At 41.7% G+C, this 22,302-nt stretch overlaps 1 protein-coding gene across 1 annotated transcript in view; it reads left to right on the top strand.

Annotated features, from left to right (window-relative positions):
* Window positions 1-10,674: 10,674 nt before the first annotated feature.
* The window catches only part of LOC117456234 (collagen alpha-1(XVIII) chain-like), a 41,342-nt gene continuing 29,714 nt past the window's right edge, over window positions 10,675-22,302 (top strand). Inside the window, exon 1 of the mRNA XM_034096044.2 lies at window positions 10,675-11,154. Within this exon, the coding sequence (XP_033951935.1) occupies window positions 10,824-11,154 (331 nt within the window). The 5' untranslated portion in view covers window positions 10,675-10,823. The remainder of the gene's footprint in view (window positions 11,155-22,302) is intronic.

The following is a 22,302-nucleotide window of genomic DNA, read 5'->3' as shown; positions in this document are numbered from 1 at the left end:
CTCATCTTGTTTTCCATGAAGGCAGCAGCATCAGTCTTTAATCATTTGTACTTCGGAGGGGCCAAACAGACTCTGTGTGCCCATATGATCCAGAGGGGGGGCTGGCCAGCTGCCAGGGGGGTCATAGTCAGCTCAGAAGACACGGAAGAAGCTCACTGTGTGCAGATGTATAGAGATCTACTTTTCCATAGTGTACAAATTGTGTTTTCAGGGATAAGAGGACATTTGATGGGAGTGTTACGCTTTATAAGGAGAAACGTCATTAGATATGTGAGAATAAATGTCGCATTTTGGTTAATTGAGACACATTTATTATGCTTTTTTTTTGTTGTTGGTACAAACTTGTTTTCTCGGTCTCTTTTCGAACAAAACACATTATTTATCTCATCGTCTTTCGGGAATATAACAGACTCTATTCACACTCAAGATACATAAGTTAAACGAGCACAGCAAATGTATTTCTTCCCCATTTTCTATGCTGTATTATCACTGTCTAATACAGGCAACATACAAAAATGTTTCTTAAGACATAAATCCAAAAGACCTGTCCCTAACAATATGCTGAGAAAGCACACTCACACGTGTAGGCCTATAGCTATTTAAAGTAGACTATTATTCACCAAAGTGGAGGAGGTGTGTTCAGCATTTAAAACTGATTTCTCTCCTTAAAACATAAAGGCTTTTCTTGTATCAAGTTGTATGTGTTTGTTTGAAACCGTTCATAAAAGGAACATTAGAGGGAATAATGGAAGCATAACAAGCCTTTAAGTTATGTGATAGTTAAAATCACATGTACACATATTATCTACACTCTTTATTTGCAAGTCAAAACACATTTGCAACTCACATCCCTTTTTTGCGTCCACACACTCTACTGCACGATATTTAGTCAGTCCAGTGAATTCCTGGAAGGATTGACATGTGAAATGAGGCCGTCGTTCTTTTCAAATGAGTATAAGTCGTTTCACAATTAAACAGAGGAATGGTCTAAATTCATTTTGAGTCGCCTTTAGTTCAGTGTTGACGTCATAGTTTGGACAAAAATCGGGCGGTTAACTTTGTAAAGTAGCTGCTCTGGATGAGTTTTTACAGCAGTACTTGCCCTGGAGTACAGTATCTGAGAGGCAGGAATTTAACTCACCTGAAGCCTGAAGTTACGAGGCCTTGAATGTCACACCGCTTCAGACTCATTGTGCAAAAATGTACGTCTGACGGGTGAGAGTCCTAGAAAAATCTCACTTTGAATTGACTAAAATGTCCTTTGATCTCCATCATTGCTTTTAATTTTCCACCGTGGGCCACTTAATCTCCTCATTCTGGAACAAAACTTCTCATTTACTCAGAATTATCTACCATATTTACCCCCGTTTATCATCCATCTTTCTACAACAAATGCCCCCTTTCAGTAGATTAGGATTCCCCTCACAAGGAGTCCACTGTCCCCCCCCCCCCCCCCCGATATAAATGACTCATGCATTGAGGCTCCATAAGGGAACCGTCTCACACCCTCTCGTCTGAAAATGCTACGCTTTTGTCCGTGCCAATAACCCCACTTCGACATACCGCAGGGTGTAAGGATTAGGGGGGAGGAGGGGGAGAGGGGGAGAGGAGTGTCATGGCTGTTGATTTCTGCTCCGCTTTCTGCCAAGACGCCCCACGGGACACTTCTTTTGCTGCTTCGGTTTGAAGAATTTGAGTTATTTGATGACTGGAAAATAAAGATAGACATCAGTCAGTGATAGGCAGTGATTTACTGCCAGGATGGAAAAGGTTTCGAGGTTATTGATACTGTGACATATATAAACACATATTGGGACAGATTTGGTGCAGAGACACTCCTTAGGTAATCAACAGACTTTATAAAACAGGTGGCAACATTTCTCCTCTTTTTTCAAGTTATACTGCATTGAAAACTGAAGCAAAACATGTATGTGTTGGCAGTATAAAAAGTAATATTAATAGTACTCTAGACTATAGAGAAATAGCATTAACACAATGAGGGGCGGTGGTGGCGAAGTCGATAGGGACTTGGCTTGGTAACTGGAAGGTCACCAGTTGATTACCAGTTCAAGGCACCGTTCCCTACACTGCTCCCCGGGCGCCAGTCAAAATGGCAGCACACTGCTCCTAACACATAGGATGGGTCAAATGCAGAGAAACAATTTCCCCACGGGGATTAATAAAGAATATCAATGAATGTTTTGTTCATGCATGAAAATACTTGTGCTATACAAATGAGGTTAGGGCTTATGGTTGCAGTTTGGAGTGCTTTTCCGGTCAAATACCCAGAGAAATGTAGAAAGAGCAGATTAGTTTAAGAGGATTTTTAACCACATACAAGGGTTGTTGTGTTTCTGAAAATAACACACATTTTCTCTATTTGCACACTTTTTTCCCCTTTAACTTCCCATTAAAACCTATGAACATCCCAGTAGCATACTATATATGTCTCTGCTGCCATCTGCTGGTTCATAAGGGTACTGTGAATATGAGACACGTAATTTGCAAACTTCCCCGCCTCAAGTATCACTAAATCTTACTGTTGTGTATCTACGATTGTATCACACATATGGCTGCAATTTATTATTATTGTATTCACACCATGTAACCCTGTGTGATAAACATATCCTGACAGGTTAGAAATGAGTATCAGTATTTATTTTTCCCTTATTTTTTCAATTCAACAAGCAGTAGTTGTTATCAGTAAAGCAGAAGAAATATACTACAATTTAATATCTTTTAAAAACATTTTCCTAACATTGTGCAGCCTTTACCTTTAATGGACATAAAGGTCTCACTTTTTCATGATACTGTAAGTGCCCAAAATGTCTCTTCACTTAACAACTCTGCCACTAACTAAAATAATACTTCCACAAAATACCAGAACACATGAGCTCACGGTGTAAATATTGAGCCTGTGCTTCCTCAGTGTGTTTCACAGTGAGAGAACATACATGTGAGCGTGTGAACTGTGTAGTATCCCTGTGGGAGAAGAGACAGAAACATGATACACCAATTAACCAGAGAGCTTCTGTCCCTCAGAAACATGTGCTCCCATCATCCTGGAACTTTTCATAAAACCAGTAGATGAGGAGAAAAGCCTCAACAAATAAATAGAAATGGCTCTGAAAGTATGCGTACCTTTTTAAATTGGTGGTCTGTATTATTTAGTGTTTGAGTGCAGTTGTAAAGATGGAAATGCAAGTGACTGTGATAAAATCCTGAACTCTTTATCACCATATCCTCACTTTATTCCATATATGGAGATGTTTAATCAACAGCCGTAACAAGGGCCTTAGTTAAGTTGAATGCAGAGCGATGTTTTTGCAGGCTTAGGAAGGAACACACACCAACTTCAGGGTTTCTGTGGGTCCTTCAAATCTAAAAGGAGCATTTCAATTGGCTTGAAATACGATTACTTGAAATTAGATTGGATTATAAAGTCACTTATACACAATAGCAGTTAAATGATACAACTTTACCAGGATGCATGCAGTCACTTCCAAATGTGTCTTTGGCAAATATTCGTATTAATCAATGCTGCAAACACCCTTACTCAATCATTAATCCTCTGACAGCTCTTGAAAATCTGGTTGCCATGGTGATTATTTGTGGTTAGGGGACATTTAATCACTCTGCTATAATTTTCCACAGCTGTAATTTATACAGTTCCTTTTTTTTTACGAACTTTTTTTCTAATATTTATCAATGCTCTATGACAAAGTAGCTAAAAACGGATGCTATATAACTGTTTTATGATGAAGACAGACTTCCCTATTGTTAATGTGCAGCTGCGGTGCTGGAATGTACTGTATACAGCTGTTTGCATGTGTGCATAATGCTGCTCCAGGTGCCTTCATAAACTGACATTGAGTAACTCCACAGCTTAATGCCGTGGTGTGTTTACTTACCCTGCTCACGGCCCTGTGCAGGCCACCGCCGCTGACAGCCCATAGTGATGAAAAGTGCAGGGAGGGTTAATATGTGGGAGAGCCTGCAGGCCATCTCTGGTGATTTATCGACTAGTGTGACGCACATGAACGCACCATGGGAAGATCTTATCAAGGAAGATGGGTTTGACCTTATATATATTTCTCCCTCAGGTGGTAAGAATTGTGCTTTCTCACGTCAAAAGTATCCACATTTATTGTCATGAATGACTCATTTCTGATGCTTCTGGTGCTTTTGACTAATCTGCTGTGGTGAGGGAAAGGAAAAAACCTCATGGCATAATAATTGTAGACAAAAACACATAAAGAAAACAGCTAGAAAGGAAGTCTGGTTTTACCCAAACACACAACTCTGTAATTGCTTTTGGTAATTACTGCAAGACTGAGACATATGAGCTTTTCTTCAATCATTTGTCAGTTAGTGTTGCATGCTTTGTGGAGCATAGTTTTAGTTTTTAGCCTCTTATGAAAAGGCCTCTATGTACTGTCAAAGATCATTTTAAGCTAAACTTTCAATTTGCATTTGTTTCTGCAAGATCAGACGCTTTTAATTTGCTCGTCTGTCCCAGATAATGAAGATAAAAAACGTAACTCTTCAATAAGTTGCTTTAACCTGTTGATATTCACTTGGAGAACTCGTATGTAGTCTCTACTTTAAAGAGTCCTCTCCTGCTGATGTTCAGGTGTATATCAGCATGTAGTGTCTCTACTTTAAAGAGTCCTCTCCTGCTGATGTTCAGGTGTATATCAATATGTAGTGTCTCTACTTTAAAGAGTCCTCTCCTGCTGATGTTCAGGTGTATATCAGTATGTAGTGTCTCTACTTTAAAGAGTCCTCTCCTGCTGATGTTCAGGTGTATATCAGTATGTAGTGTCTCTACTTTAAAGAGTCCTCTCCTGCTGATGTTCAGGTGTATATCAGTATGTAGTGTCTCTACTTTAAAGAGTCCTCTCCTGCTGATGTTCAGGTGTATATCAGTATGTAGTGTCTCTACTTTAAACAGTCCTCTCCTGCTGATGTTCAGGTGTATATCAGTATGTAGTGTCTCTACTTTAAAGAGTCCTCTCCTGTTGATGTTCAGGTGTATATCAGTATGTAGTGTCTCTACTTTAAAGAGTCCTCTCCTGCTAATGTTCAGGTGTATATCAGTATGTAGTGTCTCTACTTTAAAGAGTGCTCTCCTGCTGATGTTCAGGTGTATCTCAGTATGTAGTGTCTCTACTTTAAAGAGTGCTCTCCTGCTGATGTTCAGGTGTATATCAGTATGTAGTGTCTCTACTTTAAACAGTCCTCTCCTGCTGATGTTCAGGTGTATATCAGTATGTAGTTTCTCTACTTTAAAGAGTCCTCTCCTGCTGATGTTCAGGTGTATATCAGTATGTAGTGTCTCTACTTTAAAGAGTCCTCTCCTGCTGATGTTCAGGTGTATATCAGTATGTAGTGTCTCTACTTTAAAGAGTCCTCTCCTGCTGATGTTCAGGTGTATATCAGTATGTAGTGTCTCTACTTTAAACAGTCCTCTCCTGCTGATGTTCAGGTGTATATCAGTATGTAGTGTCTCTACTTTAAAGAGTCCTCTCCTGTTGATGTTCAGGTGTATATCAGTATGTAGTGTCTCTACTTTAAAGAGTCCTCTCCTGCTAATGTTCAGGTGTATATCAGTATGTAGTGTCTCTACTTTAAAGAGTGCTCTCCTGCTGATGTTCAGGTGTATCTCAGTATGTAGTGTCTCTACTTTAAAGAGTGCTCTCCTGCTGATGTTCAGGTGTATATCAGTATGTAGTGTCTCTACTTTAAACAGTCCTCTCCTGCTGATGTTCAGGTGTATATCAGTATGTAGTTTCTCTACTTTAAAGAGTCCTCTCCTGCTGATGTTCAGGTGTATATCAGTATGTAGTGTCTCTACTTTAAAGAGTCCTCTCCTGCTGATGTTCAGGTGTATATCAGTATGTAGTGTCTCTACTTTAAAGAGTCCTCTCCTGCTGATGTTCAGGTGTATATCAGTATGTAGTGTCTCTACTTTAAAGAGTTCTCTCCTGTTGATGTTCAGATGTATATCAGTATTTAGTGTCTCTACTTTAAAGAGTCCTCTCCTTCTGATGTTCAGGTGTATATCAGTATGTAGTGTCTCTACTTTAAAGAGTCCTCTCCTGCTGATGTTCAGGTGTATATCAGTATGTAGTGTCTCTACTTTAAAGAGTCCTCTCCTGTTGATGTTCAGATGTATATCAGTATTTAGTGTCTCTACTTTAAAGAGTCCTCTCCTGCTGATGTTCAGGTGTATATCAGTATGTAGTATCTCTACTTTAAAGATTCCTCTCCTGCTGATGTTCAGGTGTATATCAGTATGTAGTGTCTCTACTTTAAAGAGTCCTCACCTGCTGATGTTCAGGTGTATATCAGTATGTAGTGTCTCTACTTTAAAAAGTCCTCTCCTGCTGATGTTCAGGTATATATCAGTATGTAGTATCTCTACTTTAAAGAGTCCTCTCCTGTTGATGTTCAGGTGTATATCAGTATGTAGTGTCTCTACTTTAAAGAGTCCTCTCCTGCTGATGTTCAGGTGTATATCAGTATGTAGTGTCTCTATTTTAAAGAGTCCTCTCCTGCTGATGTTCAGGTGTATATCAGTATGTAGTGTCTCTACTTTAAAGAGTCCTCTCCTGCTGATGTTCAGGTTTATATCAGTATGTAGTGTCTCTACTTTAAAGAGTCCTCTCCCGCTGATGTTCAGGTGTATATCAGTATGTAGTGTCTCTACTTTAAAGAGTCCTCTCCTGCTGATGTTCAGGTGTATATCAGCATGTAGTGTCTCTACTTTAAAGAGTCCTCTCCTGCTGATGTTCAGATGTATATCAGTATTTAGTGTCTCTACTTTAAAGAGTCCTCTCCTGCTGATGTTCAGGTGTATATCAGTATGTAGTGTCTCTACTTTAAAGAGTCATCACCTGCTGATGTTCAGGTGTATATCAGTATGTAGTGTCTCTACTTTAAAGAGTCCTCTCCTGCTGATGTTCAGGTATATATCAGTATGTAGTATCTCTACTTTAAAGAGTCCTCTCCTGTTGATGTTCAGGTGTATATCAGTATGTAGTGTCTCTACTTTAAAGAGTCCTCTCCTGCTGATGTTCAGGTGTATATCAGTATGTAGTGTCTCTATTTTAAAGAGTCCTCTCCTGCTGATGTTCAGGTGTATATCAGTATGTGGTGTCTCTACTTTAAAGAGTCCTCTCCTGCTGATGTTCAGGTGTATATCAGTAGTGTTTCTACTTTAAAGAGTCCTCTCCTGCTGATGTGCAGGTGTATATCAGTATGTAGCGTCTCTACTTTAAAGAGTCCTCTCCTGCTGATGTTCAGGTTTATATCAGTATGTAGCGTCTCTACTTTAAAGAGTCCTCTCCTGCTGATGTTCAGGTGTATATCAGTATGTAGCGTTTCTACTTTAAAGAGTCCTCTCCTGCTGATGTTCAGGTGTATATCAGTATGTAGTGTCTCTACTTTAAAGTGTCCTCTCCTGCTGATGTTCAGGTGTATATCAGTGTGTAGTGTCTCTACTTTAAAGAGTCCTCTCCTGCTGATGTTCAGGTTTATATCAGTATGTAGTGTCTCTACTTTAAAGAGTCCTCTCCTGCTGATGTTCAGGTGTATATCAGTATGTGGTGTCTCTACTTTAAAGAGTCCTCTCCTGCTGATGTTCAGGTTTATATCAGTATGTAGGGTCTCTACTTTAAAGAGTCCTCTCCTGCTGATGTTCAGGTGTATATCAGTATGTAGCGTCTCTACTTTAAAGAGTCCTCTCCTGCTGATGTTCAGGTGTATATCAGTATGTAGTGTCTCTACTTTAAAGTGTCCTCTCCTGCTGATGTTCAGGTGTATATCAGTGTGTAGTGTCTCTACTTTAAAGAGTCCTCTCCTGCTGATGTTCAGGTGTATATCAGTATGTAGTGTCTCTACTTTAAAGAGTCCTCTCCTGTTGATGTTCAGGTGTATATCAGTATGTAGTGTCTCTACTTTAAAGAGTCCTCTCCTGCTGATGTTCAGGTGTATATCAGTATGTAGTGTCTCTATTTTAAAGAGTCCTCTCCTGCTGATGTTCAGGTGTATATCAGTATGTGGTGTCTCTACTTTAAAGAGTCCTCTCCTGCTGATGTTCAGGTGTATATCAGTAGTGTTTCTACTTTAAAGAGTCCTCTCCTGCTGATGTGCAGGTGTATATCAGTATGTAGCGTCTCTACTTTAAAGAGTCCTCTCCTGCTGATGTTCAGGTTTATATCAGTATGTAGCGTCTCTACTTTAAAGAGTCCTCTCCTGCTGATGTTCAGGTGTATATCAGTATGTAGCGTCTCTACTTTAAAGAGTCCTCTCCTGCTGATGTTCAGGTGTATATCAGTATGTAGTGTCTCTACTTTAAAGTGTCCTCTCCTGCTGATGTTCAGGTGTATATCAGTGTGTAGTGTCTCTACTTTAAAGAGTCCTCTCCTGCTGATGTTCAGGTTTATATCAGTATGTAGTGTCTCTACTTTAAAGAGTCCTCTCCTGCTGATGTTCAGGTGTATATCAGTATGTAGTGTCTCTACTTTAAAGAGTCCTCTCCTGCTGATGTTCAGGTGTATATCAGTATGTAGTGTCTCTACTTTAAAGTGTCCTCTCCTGCTGATGTTCAGGTGTATATCAGTGTGTAGGGTCTCTACTTTAAAGAGTCCTCTCCTGCTGATGTTCAGGTGTATATCAGTGTGTAGTGTCTCTACTTTAAAGAGTCCTCTCCTGCTGATGTTCAGGTGTATATCAGTATGTAGCGTCTCTACTTTAAAGAGTCCTCTCCTGCTGATGTTCAGGTGTATATCAGTATGTAGTGTCTCTACTTTAAAGAGTCCTCTCCTGCTGATGTTCAGGTGTATATCAGTATGTAGTGTCTCTACTTTAAAGAGTCCTCTCCTGCTGATGTTCAGGTGTATATCAGTATGTAGTGTCTCTACTGGGACATGTTTCCATGCTTTAATGTTCAAAAAGCTCTTTATTTTTCTCTTACTGCCTGTGCTGCAGCACCTCTTTTCACCCTCTGTCTGAAACCAGAGCTGCTGTGATTGGTTAGCTGGCCGGCTCTGTTGTGATTGCTCCAAGGCCAAATCTCCCATATACATTGGGTGGGACACATCCCCCCCAATATTCAGATACGTTCAAAATGTCCCCCCCCCCCCCATTTTTATATATTTTCCTTTAGAATGGCAGGAAATTAGTGTTCAAATGTTTTGGTCCCCCCAATGTTGACTTCATGGTTACGGCCTTGGATTGGTCAACCCCTTATAGATGTCCCGCCCCTTAGCCTATCACGTACAATGTGTTGGAGCGCTAGCCCTCAACAGCTGGCTTTCACACACTCCCCAAAACACCCAATCTTTAACAGTCCTGCATAGCATTAGTACAGCAGTATGAATGCACAAATGGTCAACATGTGGAAACCTCCAAATGTCATGCAGCGGGGGTGTGGGAGGTCTGCGGGCTGGAATGTGGAACAGCTGGATGTCCTTGCTTGGCAGATGAGGCGGTCGCTGCAGGATGGGGGCACACAGGGCCGGTGGGAGGGGGAGATCCCTCCATCCCTTATCTGTGAGAACCTGGAAGTGGGATATTTTCCGAGGATTTTCTGCGATGAGGCAATGGAGTCTGTCCCGTGGGAGTTGAGCTTATAAGTTTAATCAGATACGCCCTCCCTCTCTCAGCTGCTGCCCTTCATTCATGCCTCTCACTCCCGCTGCTCCTCACCCATCACGAGTGTATCGTACACACCATCACGTATGACTCATTTTCACCCATGATAATAAATCACACCGACATGCCCGTGTTGTGTTACTCAACACAATCACTCTGTGTTTTTGTTGTTTGAAACAACAAATTAGATCATTTCTCTTCATGCTCCAGGTCAGGCTCAACTCTAACCTCAGAGCTACCTTAACCTGTCAGCTGATGAGTACATTTTTTCGGATTTATTTGAGCCCTCATCCTTGGTCAATTTGAGTGGGATGAAAATGTAAATAATTTTGCGAGAAAGAATGTAAAGTCCAAACATTTTTGTATTTTCTACCCTGGCTACACCATAGATTAATCATACGACCTCTGGTAGAGAAACCACCGTACTTTCCCCACTTACTATTATTACTTTTGTTTGCATTTATTCAAATAAATAGCTTTTTTGCCATCCCATGCAATGACCTCTTTTTTGCCTTTTTAAGACATGGATATTCAGTATGTATATATGTTATCTATTTCTACTCTGGCAACCCCTTCGATTAATCTTGCAACCCCATTTAGTTGCATTTTCTTGCCAATGCAATAACCTCTCTTCTGCTCTTGGAATATACAGGCCAAACATTACTGTAAAAACACACAGTACACGTTGTACTGCTTCTGAAGTACTTGCATCTGAACTCCAGAGTCTTGCCCATCTCTACACACTGTTTATTATATCCTATACATGTATTTAAAACTCCATATTTAGGTTATTTCCATGCAGTGCGGGTGTGTCGCTGTGGTAACATGAAGGCTTGCATGCTTTTCCTCCACGCTGCAGTGAGTCTTCGGGGACCCACTCATCAACTCAAACAGGGGAGGAGTTTTTGTGTATGCAGGGGCAACTTTTATAACCAATGGCATCCATCATCAGTGAAGCAAGCCTGCCTCTGCACTTGAAATCCCCCCTCTGTGCTTGTTCGTGAGTGTGGGAGATGTAGAAGGAGGGTCTTTGGAGTTTTTATGTGTTGCTTTTCATTCAGTGGATGCTCAGTGGCCCTTGAACAGCAGCTTGGATTTAACTGTTGACCGGCTGGCTAACAGGTGGGGGAACAGAGAGTGGAGGAGATACACTCCGAGGAACCATGTTGAGGATGAAGACGTTGCTCCTTCTCCTGGCTTTTTTTGCCTGGAGCTCGGACGCCTGGTTCTGGTCCAAAGACCCAGAACCCACAACATCAACCTCCGTTGAGTCAGCACCATCGGGAACGACAGGTGCCACCAACGCAACTCAGAAGAACCTGGAGGAGGAGGAGGAGGAGGAGGACGACAACTTGTCTGGGGTTGGGGATGAAATCCTCAACGTGGCCACGGGAATCCGTAAGTTTGTGGCGGCGTGGGACGTGACCCCGACCCCCGGGACTACTAACGGAGGCCCCACACAGAAGGTGGAGAGCGCTAACCCTAACACCACCGGTAATGCTAACGGGCTCAGAGGGGAGAGGGTGGAGGAGGAGGAGGAGGGGGATGGTGTAGAATCAGTTTCAAATGGTGATGAAATGGTGTCTAAAATCAATGAGACTTTTTCGGGTGTTTTGGATCTTCCACCCCATGATAGTCGCTTCAATGCTTGTCTCCCGGTGCCTTCTGATTGGCCCATTTGCTCCGGCAAACGTCCCGAATCATTCACGCTGCCCAACTTTTTCAACCACACATCTGTGGAGGAGGTGGGGGCGGTCCTACAGGAGTGGGCATGGCTCACAAAATTGGGGTGTCACCACGGCGCCGAGTGGTTCCTCTGCCTCCTGCTGGCCCCCCGCTGCACGGCCCACCCCCACCCACACCTGCCCTGCCGCAGCTTCTGCCAGGTGCTGCAGGACAGCTGCTGGGCGTCTCTGGAGGACGGGCGTCTCCCCGTGGAGTGTCACCTCCTGCCGGACGGGGGGCAGGAGCCCGGGGGTCCCGCGTGCGCGTCCGTTAGTAATCTGAAAGGTAACGGCGGGTTAGAATGTATCCCGTGTGGCCATACATTTTCAACCCCGATGTCACGTCAGTTTTTTTCGTTGTTTGAGCGTTAGTCTGTGTGTTTATGCGGTGCTTGTTTGGAGACTCACATGTTTAAGCAAATATTCGGTTTTATGGATCCTTTTCATTCACTTTAAACATGATTTTGCATGTTTTTAGCCATTTTAAAGCAATTAAACAAGTACTTTGCATTACAGATGACCATCTTTAAAACCATATATAGTGTTTAAAGGTCACCTATTATGCAAAATCTACCTTTTCTCTTCTACATCAACATGTGTCCCCTCTGTGTAAAAAGATTCTGAAAGTTTCAGGAAAAAAGATTCTCTTACTTTTTGTCCTGATCCATTTATATAAAAACCTGTGTGAAAATGAACTGATCAGATTTTGGCTACTTTACGATTTTTTGGCTCGTGTAAACTTTAGCCAATCGGCAACCAAGGTAACCCCACCACCCAGTGGCGGCCGGCCCACAGGGGCGCTAGGGGCGCCGCCCACCCTCTTCCCACATGTTTGTTTGTCATTAAAAATTAAAAATAAATAAAAATATATATTTAAAAAAAAAATATATTTTTTTTATTTTTATTTTTAATGAACAAGGTAAATATTATATAATAGGTATCAGTAAAATGTATAATCTACAATAAAATCTCGTTTTAAATTGTTTTACGATATCTAAAGTTACTGATAAGTCACATGTTTCCTGCCTGGCCGCAGTGTGCATCATTACCCTCTCTCGTCCGGGCGGTAGGAAAGAGCCCTCAGCCAGAGCAGCAGCAGCCAACAAGCTGACTGTTGCTATCTGTAAACTATGCTGCCGAAACATAATTTCAGCCAATCAGTGTCATCAGATCTGATGCTCAAAGGGCGCCGTGTCAGCGCCCTGGCCTGTGTGTCTGTGAGTTGTTTGGACTCGTATCCAAGGTGACGCGACAGTAGTTGTCTGCAGGTGGAGACTACGGTGCTAGTGGATCGCCGGAGCTGTAGATTAACATTTACATGCTTATTGTAGTTGTAAGGGCAATACCTGTAGCACCATGGAGTATATGTGTGGGCTGGACCTGTATTTTACAGGAAAGGAGTGAGCAGAGGGTGGAGTTGTCGATTCTTGTTCAGTTTTCATCTTCCGCACCCTCTCAGACTTTGAATTGCGTGCGCTGCTAAAGAGACGCGCTACCATGGAAACCAAACAATGGTGTAGCTGTATTAAAGTCCGAGTGGAAACAGTCGTGAGTAAATCTGATTTTGTCAGAAATCGGGAGAAATATGACCCCGGAGAGGGCAATGAAATCGGGAGTCTCCCGCGAAAATCGGGAGGGTTGACATTTAAGTGGCGGCGCTAGGGGGTGGCTACTTGGGCTCAAGCCCCGGATGTTTTCTGAAAAGCCCCGGATGTTTCACTTAATTTTTTTTAAAACGTCTCGGGAGTAATGTGCAGTACCGGAGTCCACCAGAGAGGCAGCCACTGTGGGGCATTAGCCTGCATACTGCGTAGCCTGCCCTGAAGAAGAAGTGATCCTTCCTAGTGCCTGACGAGTTTTAAGCTAATAGCCTATACACTATACAGTTATGGATATTAGAAAGTTATTGTCATCGAAGCAGGCGCCACAAGCTGCAGCAGCAGCAGTATCAGCAGCTGACAACAATGTCATCACCAGCAGTCAAGAAATGGATGATGTTTCAGGTTTGTTAATCTAATGGTGATATCTGCACTGAGTAAGAAGTGAAAAAGAGTGATGTAACGTTAATGTTATAGCTAGTAAACATGGAGTAACCACACTAAGTATACCCTTATGTTGGTATGTATACAGAACATGACTACAAATTATCCTAAGATGTAACGTTAACACTTCATACCTCAGTCTAAGACACTAAAATAACGTATTCAATTTTTTATTTTGTTTTCGCGCGTGGAATTATACCGGCTCTCGTTTCAGTACACATAACAACAGAACTGACAGGCAACCCTCTGAATCAGACTCTGATTGGCTGTTACTGCATCCACTCAGAGTGTCCGATTCAGAAACGTGACTCTTACACTCTTTACGTCACAAACAAAGATGGTGGATGAGAATAGATCTATAAAACGATAAGAAATGCGCCAGAATCAAGGTGAGACTATCCGCATCCTTTAAAACTCTACGCACATTCGTTTCACCTTAATAAGTAAACGACTATTTGAGTGAGTTAAGGCATTAGTTTGCTTAATTAAAGGGTGTTAATGAGTGTTCTCCAGTGCCTTTTGTCCGCTTTAAGGTGTTAGTTATTAAGGTAGGGTTAATGTTGTTCTTAAAGTGCACCAGATTGATGCTTTCAACTTCAATATTTAAAAAAAAAATCTTCCCGGGGGAGCATGCCCCCGGACCCCCCAAGAGGAGGCGACGACCCCCCTAAAGGATGTTCGGTCCACCCCCCACTTATAAAGAATAGCACTGTACCCCTGCACCCCCCCCCCCCAACCCAACGACTCCTGGGCTAAGCCCCGGATCTCCTACAATCCTAAATCCGCCTCTGGTTGACAAGTATGACACACACACACACACACACACACACACACACACACACACACACACACACACACACACACACGTATTTAGTCTCCTGATTTTAAATGGGAATTAAATCATTTGAGTGTTCCCAAAGCACCAGTGTTCTGCAGTTTGTGTGGGCCTACTGTACTGTTGCACAGTTTTGGAAGATTCATAGCTAACCACACTGAAGATTATGGATTATCTCATATTTTTAAGCCTCAATTTGTCCCCCCCCCCCCTCTAACATCACCAGATAATTTAAGGGGTTATTTCTCTCCTCCTTGAGCACCATAAGGCGCACACACCGCAGTACTTTTCCCATTTTAGTTCCGATATAGTTCCGAAATGTTGAGTTCACACCAAAAAGAGCCGGAACTAAAATTAGTTCAAGAGAACCTTTTCACCCCCTTCTCCGTCCCGGCTAGAGAGCAGGGATTTTCATGCGAGAAAAAGGTTCCTATGTCTGATTGGCTGGGCGGATTGCAAACCACGCCCCGTAAAACTCCCAAAAAGTTTTGTGAAGCCGCCATTTTATTATCCTCGCATTAGCATTATTAGCATTAGCGCAGCGCAGAAACACAGAGAGACTAACTTATGGCAACACAAAATAAAACATGGGAGCGGTGGAGATGAGGAGGTGTCGACGTTCTGGCGATTTACTTGGAAGGCTTCAGTAGAAGGTGCTGGGAGTCCCAGCAGCTTCTACTGAAGCCAGTCCCCAACTCCGGGGACTTCCAGCCGGGGACTTTGGGCGGCAGTATACGCCGTGAAGTGGTTTGCAGCCTGCCAGTAATAAACCCAAAGCAGAAGAAGAAGAAGTGACGTCAGCAGCTTCATTTGCCTAATCCTCCCCCAGGGACTTATTCCGGTGTGAACGTGATCTGTGATCTGTGATCTGTTCATGCGAACTAAAGAGTTCTCATGAACCTTTGTGGGAAAAGTACTGCGGTGTGAATGCGCCTCTTGTGTTTTTTTAACCAAATATCTCTCAGAGGGGCACTTTTGAAACAGGGCTGAAACAGAGGGGATTATGGGATGCTGAAATGATCTATTTGGTGTTTCAGCCAATCAGAGACATGTTCTGTATATATCTGAGACTTGTTATATGTTGATGAAAAACAGCATAATAGGGGACCTTTAAAACCATATATAGTGTTTAAAATATTTGAATTGCACATTTTCACTTCTAATAATTAACTTTGTGCACACCTATAACATTTTAGACTTGAAAAAGAGAAAATGCAGCACAACCCGAGACATACTGTAGTCTTTTTGTATGAATTTTTATGATCAGAGCCTGGTGCCAACATTACCCACAATGCAACTGACCAATCTGTCAGACATTCAGGTGGTTTGGTGTTTTTGGGGGCAGTTTAGCTCATCCTTCTTGAGTTTCAGTCATCCATCGAAGTTAGGATCATGTCTGCTTTCATCGTCGTTTTGTATGTGCATATTGATTTGATTTATTAATAAAAGTAGACATGAGGTCTGACACAGATGAATGCTCTTTCTCAGACAAGTCTCTGCAAGTAAAATGTTTCCAACACATGCATTAAACTTAATAATGCCTTTTTAAGGTAGTGAAATGGTTGCCAATAATGTAAAGTACAAGTGTGCAATGAATGGTCCAAACATGCAGAACCAGCAGTGATGTTTGCAGTCGTTGTTGTCGTGTTGCTTTCCGGCGTCGTTTAGAAAAGCGCATGATGCTCCTGAGTTCACGTTGTGCCCCCGGCTGCATGCCATTCATGTGATTGTGTGTCAAATGTAAGCAGCGTTTTGTATGTCAGCAACAGGTTCTTTCTGTTTATACCACTGTGTAGAAATACTGTGTTACAAGTAGGGCTACTGCATCCAAGTACACAAGTATTAGCATCAAAATAATACCAAATCAAAAAGCCCTTATTATGCAGAATGGCAATTTTGTTAATAATATATTTATTAGACTACTAGATAATTAGTGATGTATTAATGTGCTCGTCATTTAAATTGTACAGCTGCTAAAGGTGGAGCTAACTTTAGTTGCTGCCAGGTATCTTACTCTGCATCATAATTCATTAGTCGATAATATTTTCTAATAATAATTAGAAGTAAAGCTGTTGTAGTAAAATGTATAATATTTGCTTCCTAAATGTAGTTTAATAGAAGTTTAAAATAGTGTAGAATTGGAATACTGCAGTTAATTATGTGACCGTCTATGTTCCCTGTAGATATTTAATTGGTCTTTTTACTGCACTTTTAGTGTACAGTTTTGCCATTATGCTGCTGTGTTTATTGTATTTTTGTAACTCTGGCACAACAATTTCCTTCGGGATAAATAAAGTCTTATCTTATCTTAAAGTACAAGTACGTCACATTGTACTTAAGGACAGTACTTCAGTAAATGTACTTAACAGTTGATTAAAGTGTTAAAAGCAACCAGAATGAACTTGAAATCCACATAATCATTTAACAAGTGGAATATTTAGTTTGGCCTCATTTAGTTTTACAATAATCAGTATTGGAAATGATACCCTACATTAAGTCAAGTGTTTCCTAGTCCATTTACACTAAGACGTCATTGGGAAATACATCGCACAGTACAGAAGCCCTCTCCTTAGTATAAACCCTGAAACAGGAAATGCTCAAGAGGCCCATGTCCAGTGGCGTCATAAATCCTGCAGTATGGAGACTTCATTACCGCCATAGTGTTTCTCCATTGGTTCCTCGTGAACTTTGCTACAATAAACCGTCTTTATCATGTGTTTTCCCACAGGAATATGTCATGTAAATGTTCTGGGTTATTTTCCATGTACAGAAGGGCTCATGTTTGGATAACCTTTGAACCTGAATATGCTAAGATTTGGGGAGCTGTTAAACACAGACAAGTGTGTTGAATGAGTATGTGTTTAACTCCTGTATATACTGAATGTTCCCTGAATTATTATAATTATCGAGAGATGAAGGGAAAGTAGCTTCTTACCTTATACAGTACAGGGTACGAGACGTCAATTCGTTTTTTATGGGGTGGGAATTTCCAAACACTTGCGTTAGATACCTCATTCAGTAACCCACACAGAAAACAGTCATTATTTTAGCAGACATTGACAAAAACAACATCTAAATGAGCTTTTCAGAGATGTATTGGCGCACCGTAGACGGACCACTTTTGGACAAAATGTCCTCTCCATTAAAGGCAGCTCGTTGTGGAACAGCCTCCCAACTGAGATACGGGATTGTCCCGCTCTCAATAGCTTTAAAGCTCAACTCAAAGAATGGTTGAGAAACAACCAGATGTGTAATCACCGCTAAATGCACTTTAACACAGGGGTATCTCCTCTTGCACTTTATGCATCTCTTGTATCTTCTCTTACACTTAATGTGTCGTTGCTGCTATAGTGTACTGCCATGTGGTAAATACTTGTGTATGCTGCTCTTGCTCTCTTGCATATCATGTATTTATTTGTTGCCATGTTTACAAATGTCATGTTCTTATATGTTGTATGAGAGGGACTACGGATGGAAATGAGCTCAAAGCTGAAATCCGGCATATTTACACTTGAAGCATTATTTGTCTAAAGTGTTCATTAATGTGCATTGTCCCTATTCAAATAAACGATTAAATGAAAAATTACAGTTTAGTAGCTGGAGCAGTAACTATAGTAATGCAGTGTGGAGCCGTGACGTCATCTTCAATGCGAACCACAAAATCAACATCAGCCGTTAGCTGTTAGCCCTCAGAGCTCACAGCTCCTCATATCTGTTCAGAAACTATAGACAAAAGTTAAACAAGTACAAACCACAGACTGTCTGTGTCATGGCGAATACAGTCGCTGCTTTATTTATGTCTGTAGGCCGTTGTTGTGAGTGTGGACGGTCGGAGCATATAATGCGTTAGCTTAGCCAATCTCCATTCAGAAAACACGCATTTAAAAAGATTTTTTGTCTGCAGACTTGTCAAAGCATTAATTCATGGTTTTTACTAACCGGTATCAGTATGTTGTTACTTTGGCATCATTTTGAAACGTGTATTACAATTAAATCACGGTCAAATATGTTAATTTTGTTGGCCCGGAAAGAACCTCGATTTTTGAGAGCCAGAAAACTGTAAAAAAGTACCCGCTAGCCGGAACTACGCCGAGTGGAAACACAACCAAAAACGGGCTTAAACCGCGCTGTAGTGGAAATGCGCCATATAAGTAATATATAATATATTGGAAATAATGGTCACTTGTTCATGTTGCCAATTGCTATAAATGTCTTTATGCTCTATTCTTCATAAGAATTTGAGAAATGGGTTAGAACACTAACCCGTCACATCCTTCCCTTGCATTTTTCTACCCTGGCTTATCTGCTTATCATATTTGAACATTTTCTGATCAGCTGGCGTGGATTTCTGCATGGATTAAGAGGCGAATGCTTCTGGAGTCACACAGAGAGGGGAAACAATTGGACCATCTGTGGGGGGGGGGAGGATGGGCAGCGGATGGCATTTATGATGGCGGCTGTGGGTGGGAAAATGGTCGCTCCCGATGAAAGAGTGTGTCGATTGTGTGCTTCGGATTGGAAGAAAGGCCAACGGTGTCGCTGTAAATAACAAGAGGGCCTTGTGACTGGGATGAGACTGGGCGGCACGAAGTCTCCGCCAGAGGTCACAGGTCACGGGGCATTCGCCTACTCTCTCAAACCAGAAACACTTAACGGGTGATAATTAAGAGTTCCGCCGAGCATTTGAAGCAGAGCAGAGACAAAGAGTGAAAGAAGATTTTTTAACAGCGGGAATTACCCGTTCTTTTGGGAAAGTGATTCAAAAACACTTTAATCGCTTTAAGCTCCATATTGGAGCCATTTGCATTTTTGTGTTTCGCTAATTTGGGCACTTCCCGTTTACTAGTTAGTGGTGAGCTGGTGCCTGCAGCCTTAGAAACAGCTGCCAGAGTATGTGAGAAAAGTAAAGCAGTACTTAAAGTAAAAAGCACACATTTCTACAAACATAAGTCAGTTTTTTTGGTCATGGTGGTATATTCAGCTTGTTAAAATGTTGTATGATGTCTTTTGTGGCTGTGAAGAAGTTTGTGTTTCGCGACTACACTTAGTTAAGATGTCAACAAGCTTTGAAGGTCTTTGATCGAAAATGTGCTTATTAAAAATATCTTTGCACAGGTTTGAGTGTGCAAATTCTCTTTTTCATTAGGTTTGATCACGGAGTCGGATTAGGGTTGATTTCCTTTCTCTATTTCATGGCTTTCAGAGGCTAGCTGTTTCGCCTTGTTTTCAGTCTTTATGCTAAGCTACCTATCTGCTGGTTTTACCTTCATATTTAACATAGATGCATGAAATGGTATCAATCTTCTTATGCAGCTCTGCAAAAAAGCAAGGATATTTTCTTAAGATGTCTGATTTCTTTATAAGTAAAACACTTCAGTGTACAAAGAGTACGATCAAACGTTTTTGGAGCTTGAGACTTACTAAAAACAGGATTTTGTATTTGTCTCTGGAGCTTATTTGTGTCTGCAACTATAGTTTCAGAAGCATTCACATCGTATGGTCCGATGTTTGAGTATGCACACATTCCAGTAGTGCTGATAGTTGATGGTACCTGTTACAACATTTCTCCCCTCTGCTTCACACATTTCATTTGGACTGCAGCCAAGACACCACACTATTTCAAATCTTCAGAAATGCTGGACTTAAAAGAAATCCAGCTGATGTCATCCGAGCCCCTCGCTGATCCCCCATCAGTCAGCTTTAATTTGCTCTCAGCTCACAGTTGACTCTAACACGGATTAAAGTCTGACGGAGGCCGTACATGTCACAGCTGTGTCTGAAGCGCTAACTGAAGCCAATCTTTCTTCAGACGTGTGAAGTCCAGTTGCTTCTGTCCCCAGAGAGATACTACAACTGGGACTGATAACGTTGTAACTGAGAGGGTACGGATTTAAGTTTCTTAAGCAACTATTAGTCGACTAATATTCATAGATTACTAATTTTTCATGCAGAAATGTCAGAAAATGCTGTTTTCTGTGATTTAATTCATATTATAGTGTATAGTATATTTGGGCAAAACAAGACATATAGGACCTAATATATAGACATGTTCTATCAATATTATAAAATGTTAGTTGCAGCCCTAGTTCTGAGGTGGAGGTAGGCTGCCTGAAGTGTTTAAATGACTCTTTGCATATTAGTCGATTCAATTACCTTGTTGTTTCTCCGCTTACTTTTCCTTTGATGGGCTGCAGTGTGCCGCTCCTCTGGATGAGGCATGATTTAATAATGGTCTAATGTTCTTCAACCTTTGGCTTGCAACAAAACAAACCTATAGCTCATACTGTAGAATAATAAGAATACTTTTGTGTAATTATTGAGCAGGAATGAGAGTTTTTTTTTAGTTTGAACATACAGACATTTTTGATTGCAATGGAGCTGGAAGACCTTTTTATGACGAGTTCTGTTGCCACCAATCCAATATTGATGTTGTTACTAAGCACTTTCTATTCCGTGTGCATGTTTCTGGCATATTTGTTTTTAGATGACATCTTCAGATTTAGTCAATATATCAGCAATACACTCACAGCAGCACTAGTTGCTAATGTATTTAAACGTTCACAAGTAATTGATTCGTCATTGCAGGTCTATTTGAACTTATTTACTACTTATAACTACAATTTTGCTTTGTTTGGCTTGAACCTAAACCAAACACAGGACTGAAAATGTAGTCGATCATGCCTGAAAAAAATGTCTAAATGAAACTTTACACCCTTAAATCTGGGGGCAATTTCGTGGGACCATTAAACGTGGGATACAAACTCTTGTCTATGACATGTCTTTTTTGTACCTCTTTTTTGTGTGTTTATGTTCCCCCCCTGAGGATGCACTCCTACGCCTCTGGAGGAGTGCATCAGCCTCACAATGACATTTCAGCCTGTTCCCACTGGCCTGTAGTGTCCGTGCAGACTTCTGGGACAGAGTCAGCTTGTGTGCTTCATCCTGGAGAACCTCATGGTCCTCGTTCCCATGGACATCTGACACGCATTTCCTCCCTCTGCCTCCATCTGTCTGTGGCTCTCTCCACTGGCAACGTCTTCACACGGTTAAACAGGCATTGGATTTCTCCGGGGGGTTACAGTTAGAAAACAGAGACATGGCACTTAAGTGAATCCTGTGAAACAGAATACATGAGGTCATTTGTATGTGCCCATGCCTGCTGCATGTTGTTCCTCTGGGTGCAAGCGGGCGGAGACGGGAGCCATCAGCAGGGTTAACATGGTTGTTTCGGAGGCAAGGTTCACACGCCTGGGGGTCAGGCGTCCTCTGGAGGGCAGCCAAGTGAGAGAAACAGCTGATCACTTACATGAAGTAAGAGTGAACGGGCTGTTGCTGCAGGAACAGTCAGTACACATAAGGATGGAGGCACCCTTGTGTCTAAAAAAGTACATGTTGTAGCATTAACAGCTGGACTAATACATAATAATGGTGGTATTTTTAACTGGCCCAAATGGGTGAAATTATCCAGAATCTTTGGAGAAATGGCTTCAGATTAGTTGGTCTTCTCTGCTTGCTTTTGCATGTTTTGGTTCACAGGACAAACATAGAGCCTGAGAGCAAGATTGTAACCCTGATATTAGAAAAACGTGCATAGATGTTGGATAGAATACTTTGCTTCAGTGGCTGTGGGATAGCTTCCAGATGTGAAGTGAAACAACACCACATTTCACATGCTGCTGCAGAAGATGCCATTTCCCTTTTTTGTCAGATATCAAACTTTTTGTTTCATAATGTTACCCAGCAGCTGCAGCAGCTGTGTCTCTGAGATGAACCAATAGCAGGTGCCCACAGTGGGAAGCTGACCACCCGGCGAGACCTGCTCCAATTGGACCAAATCTCACAGGCTTAGGGCTCTGCACGAAAGTGTGTGTGTGAGAGAACATGTGTTGTACTCCCTGCCAGCGCTAGGTTAGCGGGTTCAGATGTGCAGTGTGTTATGAGCTGATTGTCCCCTGAATAACTTTCCATGCTGGAGTGTTTCCTCTCAGCAGGTGAGAAGGTGTCAGAACATTTCTGAGTTTAGGTAACTGCCAGAAGGATG

Source organism: Pseudochaenichthys georgianus, chromosome 2 (genome assembly GCF_902827115.2).
Source record: "Pseudochaenichthys georgianus chromosome 2, fPseGeo1.2, whole genome shotgun sequence".
In the NCBI taxonomy this organism is placed as follows: Eukaryota; Metazoa; Chordata; class Actinopteri; order Perciformes; family Channichthyidae; genus Pseudochaenichthys; species Pseudochaenichthys georgianus.
Note: the sequence above shows the minus strand (reverse complement) of the source record. Positions and strands in the feature narration are given on the sequence as shown.